We start from the raw sequence: 9527 nt of genomic DNA, 5'->3' as shown, positions 1-9527 counted from the left end.
TTGTTGTACTAGATATATTTAGATTTTGCAGACGTATTTTTAGGCGACTGTAACTACTTAAACGCTCGTTCTCTTATTTTTAACAGATAATCATTTTTCCACATCTGCACAAGTGTAGTTTTCAATTTAAATAATATATAAAGTCTTTTTTTCTTCCTTTTTATAAAGTATTTCTTTTATTTAGTAAATCTAGGTAGCCGAAACACCTTGAATTAAGGCATACTCTCGAGTATTTCTACAAAATACGCACAGAGTCCTGTACTTTTGCAGAACTGCCCATATATTTCTTCTAAGTCTGTATACATAAACCTTTTGCAACTTTTTTTTTTGTTTGAAAGACAAATGACGGATGTGATAGGGATTATGATATATTGTATCAAAAGCACTGATAAGTACCGAGTGGATTTCTTAGCTCGTACTTGACAAGTCAGATCTGTGTAGAAAATCTGGGACGCGGTAAGTCTCCGAATATTGTATCACCGTGGACGCTCTTGGCTAAGGCCTTAATTGAAGCTCGAATGTTGTTCGGGTCGAATGGATCACCGGGCAACTGTAACGATATTTTTGTTTGTTACACAAGATACACTGAATCATAGGCAAATTTCAATCAAATAATATCAATAAGATCGAAACTAATGAAAACAGGAAAAACCTAGTAATGCTGTCGATTTCGACCAGCTGGATACCCGAGTTTTTCGGTAACTGGATATACGGCTAATTTCAGACGTTATCACTATCTGTTACTGTCTGAAATTGGCCTCAGTTATTGAAAGACGGATATCCGGGTGGTCGAGATTAAAGCTCCGGAGTAATCGCTGCGACTATCCTTGTTTAATGAGAAAGCGAGAGCATAGCTCCGGAGTCTTAACAGCGCTAAAACCTAGCTTGTATAATATCACAATAATTGCACAATCATTAGAAATGTTTAAAGATGCGTGAAATTTCACCTGATCGTCATCTTGATCCTGTACTCTACGACGAATCATAGAAGGGAAAGCGGGTACAGTGACAGGTAGCGATTTAGCCAAAGTGGAGTGACCATCCCGTTGACTTTTTGGCATATGAATCCCTTCGTCTTGGCCCGAATCTGAATCAATTATTTTCTTAATTTCTGTTAAGAATGGTCAATATATATATATATATAGTCAAAATATATAAAAGCCAGTCACTAGAGGGGGTGCAATAATTTAATCCAATAGTGGAAGGATAATTGCTCGACAGTGTAACGTACACGCTATACCGATATTTTTTTCCAAACTTTCTTCGTACTAATTAGTAGTTAATTACATCGAATCGCGCGCGTAATTTTGATATTAACACCTTCGTCGCCCAGCGTGATTCAATAGCGAACAATTCGGTCTGTTCTTCTTGGCTGAACTGGCTGCTAGGCTAGTTCATGAAATTTACGCACACTGAAGCGTGAGAACCTCATGCGCACGCATTCAATATGTGTGTAAATTTCTCGAACTAGCGCAATTGGTTCAACTAAAAAGAATAAGACTAATTATTGGTGTCACGAAAAATACTGCCTCCGCCAGGAGTTGAACCCGGACCTCTTAAACTTGGCCGGGCGGACATCGTACTAATTTCGCCACTGATGTTTCGACAATATATCACTGTTACAGAAATAACGGGATCTCAATGTCCTTCTCGCCGTGAGATAAACGACGAATATTTGCAAAGGCTCTGAAAATGTACAACTAGCAAGAAAAAGTGACCAGGGAGAGCCAGTTACTAAATGTTGAACGCGCTAAACGACTTTAAATTGGTCTTAAATACAAAGAAATTCTTTGCTATTATATTAAGGACAAATAATATTTTCCAAATATTACCATCAGTATCAGATTCCTCTTCCGAAGATTGTATTTGATTAGGAGCATCTGTATCTTCTACCCCGTCGAGAGTAAACATCGTTTCCGTATCAAAGCTAACTGATCTTTTAGTACAAATATATAATGGCTTTTTCTTTTTCGTACTTTCATTCTGTAAAGTTCATCGTTAATTGAATTTGCATAAGTAATTGCAAGAAAAACATGAGAACGTAGATGAAGCGTTATCGGTAAAGATACAAGATAACAAAGGCAACTTACATTAGCGGAATTAGAAAAGTGCCTAGGAGCTGTCTCGTGTTTAACATTTGAGCCAGCGAGAACTTTTGTATCGTCTAATGCTACGGTAGATTTCGGACCGTCCACCATATTAGCTGCAGAGGTAGTCAGAGTATTCTTAAAGCTGTCGGGAGTTGTCGGCGGAGTTTCTATATTATTGGTTACTCTACTTGTCTCTTCTCCTTTACACACTAGTCTAATTCGGGACAAACGAGTCATGATTACTATTACGTAATAATAATAATGGTAACGCAGCTCGAGATGATAGCCATTGAGGGTCATACTTTGATAATAGCCTATGTTCGTTGTGTGCTCTTTCGCGAAATTGCTCCAACAGCTGATACTGTTCCGCAGTAAATGCACGTATTTTATCCTCTATCACTGCCGTTTGACGCTGCACAGCTTCCTCTAGTTGCCGTTGTAATCCACCTAGAGCCACTTGAACCGTGTTAGGTAATTGAGACACTGGAAAAATGAAAGAAGAAACAGTTCAGTTTGACGTCGGCTTGTCACCCGGTTTCACTTGGAAACACAATGAAAGCGGACGCTGTTATACAGAGTGTCCCAAACTAATCTCAGTTTCCGCGGTGTGACTGAGCAAAAAAGTCGCGTGCCATTTTGCAAAATTCGCAACGGTTCATGTTCTAAAGGAAGGCAATGTTCTGAGAGATCTTCAGAAGTAAGCCATTTTTCTTTACACAGAGTTTTCGGCCTATCGTTTCCCGTGCGCTCATTAATTCACACAAAATCATTAATTTCTCATTAACTATCGTGAATTTTGCAAAATGACACTTTTCTACTCGGTTTCACCCGTTCTACCTGCACACCGCGGGAATCGAGATTACTTTTGGGACACCATGTATGTATAATGCGTTCACCCACACCTACCAGAAAATTTATTAGGTTGTTGCAGATAGTCGTCCAAGTCTTCTACACTGTGATCAACTATTATCCTAAATACTTGGCTGTAGTCCGGATTGGACTTCAATTTATTTATTTCCTCAGATGATAACTGAAACGCATGCAACATGTTTCGAATTGAAGCTTTAAAATTATTAGTTCAAGACTAAAAGTTGAAAAAAAAGAATAATATCAAGTCGATAGGCAAGATTTTCGTTTGTGTGGTGAGAGTAAAGGTGTATCTTTGATTGATTCATGCAAAGATAATCATTTTTGATCGAATCAGTTAAACTTATCAAGTTGTATATCTCCCTAGTGTTATATTTTGTCACAGATAAAGAATGAAACAAACAACCTGAACATATTACACAGTGATCAGTGAATATTGTTTGAAATTCCCAAAGATGCAAATTAAATCAGTCTATGCACAAAAGGAATGCGAATAAACTGAATAAGCATGTCAAGTACAATGAATTATCATCCATGTGTTACAAAATGTGAAAGAAACATTTGGACCAACATCACTGTTTCACTTTATATTTTATGTTATGTAACTATACAAATGAATATTATCTGTAATATGTCCTGCACTTACAACAATATTGCTATTAATAAGGACTAAAGCAGCACCGTATTCCCTGTGGACAGCGTGAGTATACATTGAGCAATTGTAACAACGATGTATAATCCATGACCCAACATTCTTTATATCCACTAAACCGGGTTGTTCCTTAGTAATAGTCTCCAGTCCCGGTACACTTGCCAGAACCTGTAAAAAATAAGATCGACATTTATCACACGTTATCAATGTCGCATGGTATATTGCTTTTAATGAATTTTTAATCACAATTGGTTCATCAAAAACTGAAACTTTCCGATCACTAATACATTCGGCGTGCGAGTGTTATATAAAACGAGTGCTTAAATCGCGAAAGGTATACGCAAAATGAGAGATAAGCGGAGCGAGATCGCGCCGAAGCGTCCTATGTTATCGCGCGAACGGAAGAAAAAAACAAGAGCGAAAATTGAAATCGTTGCAATTTCGACGACGGGTAATCGTATGACGAAACCGATCTCGCGGTGCGGAAAGTCGAATCGCTGCTAACATCGTAGATCACGTCGATGTACCGTGATAAAACACCGGAGAAAAAACCGAGTAAGCAACAAACGAACTTCGTCGGTCGAAATGTTGCTCGCCGGTACGAATAACGCGCGAGATAACGCCGAAGTCGTATCTTCTTGCTTCTTCGCGAGGAATCGTCGAGGAGTCATCGGAAAAGAAAAGAAAAACAAGGGAATCATACTTACCTCGCGAAAGAAGTCATCGGCATATTCCAACTCGGTCAGCTCGAACTTGTCGACGTCGATCGGCTGCAGTTCACTGCCCTTGGATCTGATGGACACGTTCAAACATTTGCAAGTGATGTGCATCTTGGGATCGATCGGGGCACCAACGAGTGAGAGCGCGCGAGACTTCTGCTATCCTCCACCTTTGTTTTTCTTCTCGAAGAACAAAAACACGTGGAATCACGAGCGATCGTACACCTCTCTCTCGATGCCACAACGATGATGATCCCCGGCAGGAGGTTCCGAATTTCTTCACAGGCCGATTTCTACAAAAATCGTCGTCTATCGACGAGACCCGCGCTGATATCTCGCCACTAATAACTAATCAGATAAAACAAAGATTATGTAGAAGCAGCGGATGTCATGCACTGATCCTTTGATCTTGTTTTCCTCTTTCTTTCTCTCTCTTTCTATCTCTCTATTATTCACACACGCTCATTAAAAAATTCTCAAATCATCGAGAAAAGATTACGGCACGAAAATAAACAGTACTAGAAACTAGCAGGTAACGATGTGAGGCAACTGCTGTCGCACGACTGTAAGAAAGCACGAGAGCTGTTGTTTTCTGAAAGATCGATATAGGAAAGCCGATGCGACAAAAGATTTCCTCTCACTCTCTTCTTGTTTCTCTCTCTCTCTCCCTCTCTTTCTCTCCTTTTCCCTCTCTCTGTCTCTCCCCCTCTTTTGTGATGTGCGTTACCTTCGGCAATCTGTCCGTCCGGATGGACAAAGTGCACAACAATTTGTACCGTCTGCCTGCAGGCGACTCGTGGAGAGACGTTGCGAGAATTTTGGTGTAGGTGAAACTAAAACGCCCGAGCGACGAAGACGAGCATGCCTCCCTGCTTCGGCTCCCCCGGCTCTGTGTTGCTAATAATATTTGCTTTCACTTCGGTGTTTACATAGAACTGGCGAGCCAGCGTAAGTCGGTATGCTTGCGCTAATATCGCACGTCGTCGTGCCGGCCTCTCTCGTTGACACGCACGTAGCGAATGAAAGACAAAGAGGGTGACGGTAGCGCGACGCGACGAGTGTTTATGAAAATTTCAAGCCGAGCGACTAAAAATAAACCGCGATTTACGAACGCGCCACCTCGGCGATCGTAGATACGCAAAAACATACACACTCGTTAGTCAATTGATCGACTGGCGTCTCATGTGTGTGTGTGTGTGTGTGTGACAATGGGTACACTCGACACCAAATATGCTCCCGTGTCTGGTCAGCCACTGTATCGTAGCGGTATATATTCACTGTCGCTCGATATCGTCGATATTGACGAAGTATTTTGCGTAAAAAAAAATAAAACGATTGAAGAAAAAAATACAGTCATTATTTATACGGATAGTTAGATGGCGATTCGTTCTCTCGGCGAATTTCCGATGCGAAAACACGCCGCTGCAGCGTCGGCCGTTTCGCTGCACCTCTTCTGCACTTCCGTTGCAATTCCCTCCCTCCTTCACCCGTCGAGGGTTTATAAATATACGGCTGTTTTGCTTTAAAAAGATTAAGTACAAGAGAAAATAGGTTGAACTTGGAAACCGTGAGCAACTTTTAAAAATAACCCTGGGTTATTTTTAAAAGCGTCTGTAAAAGTGACTGGTAGTAAACTATTGAAACAAAGGGGGAGGGGGAGATAAGTAGGACAAGGGATGAGGGTGTTTTCTTCAGAGGAACGGAAGAAAGCCGTGTTACACCGTGTTTCTAAGGGGAAAATAGTGTGAAAGAAGAAACACAGAGAAGGAACGAGTTACAAAAGCGCGACTGGGAATGAAACGAATCGATTGATGAAATCGAGTGCGACATAGCGAGTATTTCATCCCATTGAGATAATCGACCTTGCGGTGCGATATTTGTTAAACTCATTAAATGATGCGCGTTCCCGCCACCGTAGGTCCGTCGATTAGCGCGCGTTTGCAAATCGAATGTCTCTTTTCAGCTTTCGCAGTCTGTCACTCTCGTGATTGTGCGGTGATATTTTTAACAGATCCCGCCGTTCCTATCCTTGAAGGAGATTATTATGTTCGCGATTTTTCGAGTGTTCAAGTTGCGCGACAGATAACAAAGGAGTGTTATCTCCTAATATACGATGTCGGTAAATCAAGACGCGTTCTTGAGAGACGAAAGGTTTCGAACTGCCACAACCATTTGTTTTATATCACATTATCATTACAAATTTACATTTGTATCTTCGTATGTATCTATGTACATCCCTATGTACATATAATACAATTATATATGATAGAGTACTGATAAATATATATAATACATATAATACAGTCCTAGATAAATATTGCATTATATATAGGAACATGAATTTTTGCATATAAATAAAAATATTGCCATATTCATCGAGTAGCAAAATATAAATACGTCTGAGACGTAGAAATGCTTCTATTGGAATGACTAGTGTGAAAAAACGCTACTTATTCATTCATTATCTATCTTCAACTCAGAAATGTCTTCCTTCCGCCTGAAATATTCGTTAAAACGTGCCGCGGCGTATCTGAAAAGTAATGAGATGAAATTTATCGCAGCTGTTTGCGAAAAGTAACAATTTTCTTTACAACAATTCACTTACTGGGAACCTTTCTAACACCGATGTATTCGGTTAACAAAGTAATTTTCCCACGATCAGCTACCGCTACTGGCTTTCTTGTATACAGAAATTTTCTTCGAAATTTGTCAACATTTACTTACTCCAAAAAGTCGAAATCGATGGTCGAATGCATGCTTTGAATGAGAGACCAGCAGCCCCAAAAGAAGTGCGGAAAGGGGGAGAATTTAGCAACTTCTTGATACAACTTATCGACTTCTTCTTCGGACACCTCGCTCGTCGCATTGTACGTTCGCAAATATTCTCTCAACCACACTTTTTGGAATTCTTTGTCCGGATACAAGGAATAGTTGGGTACAGGTTCGAGACCTTGAAGACGTCACGTTTGACATTTTACGTTAAGAAAAAGTGACAATGTTAGGAACAGGATAAATTAACAAAAAGAAAGAAACACACGGAAAATACCGTAAAGAAATATGTGTAATTACCGGCATATTCCGCGAAATGATTGGCAATGTCGAATGCCTGATAATTAAATGCGGTATATTCGTAATCGATAAAAGCAACGCTCTTTTTCCGCCGATTGTACAAAATGTTTGTCAGCAAAAGGTCATTGTGAGCGTACACCACAGGACTGTCCAATGTCGAAAGTTCCTCCTTCAATATTTGATATTCCTTTTCCAATACCGCGTATGGTTGTATCAATATCTCGAACCTTGAAATGAACACGCGAAAAGTCAAGTTACCACACACATTCTAACCACGGCGGGGAGCGATAAGCGAAATTCATGTGATCGCTCACTTCGTTTGTTTAAGGGAATCGGAAAACTTTCTCGGCATAATTTCCATATATTTCTCCATCTTTTCCCAGATGAACGCTTCTTTCGGTATATTCTCATTCTCAACTTTGTGCATCTCAGCCAGACGTCTTGCTATTAATGGGTATACTTGTGGGTCCCTGACCGCTTCCACTGTCAGCGTGTCGCCTTCCAAGAATTGATAGGCGAATCCATTGTTAAATGTAGCGTAAATGCAATGGGTATAACCAGCCTTGTGCAGTATCTATACAAAAATAAGAATTGTGTTGATTATTTATTTTATGTTTGATTATCGATTATTTCTTGTCAAACTTGCTATCTAATTCTATGGATACACGTAGCTTTAATTAAGCTAAATCTGTTAAAATCAAGTTTCATGGAGCGATTAATTAATGTTTACCCGAATATTTTCTAATTCCTTTTTTCTATCAACCAGCAAATCTGTGTTGTTCCCATAGATTCTAGTCAAAACCATATCCGTATAACGATCCAAGTGCCATACCCCTACTAATTTATTTGATATTCCGTTAGTAAATGTCTGAAACAAAAATAAAACGAAATGTCACTTTACACTCTTACGTTAACTTTTATATTATAAATAATTGATATCATTTTCCTATCTCTAGAAACTTATGATATATTACGAATTATAATCTGTTAAATGTGTATAGGTTTAAAAAACAAATTAAATCATGTCCAGACTCTTATCAATGGAAACAAGTATTACAAAGATGCTGCAAAATAAAGACTAGTTTTGAAGAATCTTTATTATTTAGATTAAATTATTACTGATACTTTTTTATCATCAATTTTTTATCATAAAGGAACAATGCTATGTTCTTGAAGAATTTAAAATAAAACAAAAAGAAACATTATAGCAGATAAGAATGTAAAACTTATTATTAATTGACACATCAGTGTTAACAATAACAATATAGTCATGATTATATATTTAGAGAAAAAAAAAGTATAATTGGTAGATAAAGAATGTTGCTTTGTATAACTCAGCACAAATATATATAATATAATACATATGCATATGTACTTTGATTTTTGTATCATTTTGTATATATTATATAACATACTATGTATATATAACATACTAACTGTTACCTAATTATCGAGTCAGTGTGAATTATTATACTGTTAAATCTGCTGAATTACCTTAAAATGCAGCTGCTGTAAAGGCCATGACGGTCTAATTTTCTTTATAACACCTTTAACGCCATCAAAAATTTCATTTTCATCTATCGTAATATCAAGATGTTGCTCACATGCATCCATAGTCCAGTAGTATTATTATTTTGTATAATACACTGTTAAAGTTATACAGAAAAGGCTACATACAAGGCACAAGCGATTTGAATTTTTCAGTTGGAATAAATCTATACATGTAAATATTCAATAGATTCGTAAAATATTGTAGATTTATTGAATAAAATATTGTAGTTTTATTGAATATCAGTCCGCTGAAAAGTAAAAGAAAAATGTTTAAATTCCGTTTAGAACAAATTTATAGTATTGTTGTTACCTGATGATAAAAATTACATGAAAAATTAAATGTAAAGTACATGCATCCAATGCATCTCAACTACGCCCCGCCACAACTAAAGGAAATCTATGTATGTTCATGTATATATACTTTGCTGATAAGTAGTGTAGAAATAGATAGGGTTAGTACAGTCAACTAGTTATCAGAGAAGAACTAGAGAGTTACACTATTGGACTCTTGAATTTATCAAGTGAATCTGTAAAAAAATTGACCTTATGTCAGGACAATTTTATACTAAAATTTTATTT

The 9527-nt window shown here is 38.0% G+C and overlaps 2 protein-coding genes across 5 annotated transcripts in view; both read right to left on the bottom strand.

Moving 5' to 3' along the window:
- Positions 1–259: 259 nt before the first annotated feature.
- Positions 260–5751, bottom strand: LOC106747449. 3 transcript variants are annotated; one of them, XM_014624971.1, is made up of 9 exons: positions 5056–5751; positions 4317–4676; positions 3604–3777; positions 2997–3120; positions 2393–2573; positions 2091–2304; positions 1833–1983; positions 948–1087; positions 260–550 (listed from the first exon to the last, which is right to left on the bottom strand). In XM_014624971.1, exons 2-9 carry the CDS (start codon positions 4437–4439, stop codon positions 428–430), a joined length of 1230 nt encoding a protein of 409 aa, XP_014480457.1. In that variant the 5' UTR covers positions 4440–4676; positions 5056–5751; the 3' UTR covers positions 260–427. The 3 variants fall into 3 exon arrangements, with proteins under 3 accessions (XP_014480457.1, XP_014480467.1, XP_014480476.1); XM_014624981.1 differs by lacking the exon at positions 5056–5751 and having other exon boundaries at positions 4317–5035; XM_014624990.1 differs by lacking the exons at positions 4317–4676; positions 5056–5751 and adding an exon at positions 3856–3963.
- An 899-nt stretch (positions 5752–6650) lies between these two features.
- LOC106747369 (ethanolamine kinase 1) overlaps positions 6651–9527 on the bottom strand; it is a 3255-nt gene continuing 378 nt past the window's right edge. The window contains exons 2-8 of one of the 2 annotated variants that reach the window (XM_014624822.1): positions 9259–9475; positions 8892–9196; positions 8128–8265; positions 7712–7971; positions 7398–7624; positions 7053–7278; positions 6651–6858 (exon numbers count right to left, since the gene is read on the bottom strand). In XM_014624822.1, coding sequence (XP_014480308.1) covers positions 6783–6858; positions 7053–7278; positions 7398–7624; positions 7712–7971; positions 8128–8265; positions 8892–9011 — 1047 coding nt within the window. In that variant the 5' untranslated portion in view covers positions 9012–9196; positions 9259–9475 and the 3' untranslated portion in view covers positions 6651–6782. Of the gene's footprint in view, positions 6859–6933; positions 7279–7397; positions 7625–7711; positions 7972–8127; positions 8266–8891; positions 9476–9527 lie in introns of both variants that reach the window. The other variant, XR_001374651.1, reaches the window with a different exon arrangement.

This window comes from Dinoponera quadriceps, unplaced genomic scaffold (assembly GCF_001313825.1).
Source record: "Dinoponera quadriceps isolate SergipeBrazil2010 unplaced genomic scaffold, ASM131382v1 scaffold167, whole genome shotgun sequence".
Classification (NCBI taxonomy): Eukaryota; Metazoa; Arthropoda; class Insecta; order Hymenoptera; family Formicidae; genus Dinoponera; species Dinoponera quadriceps.
This window is presented reverse-complemented; position numbering and strand designations above follow the sequence as displayed.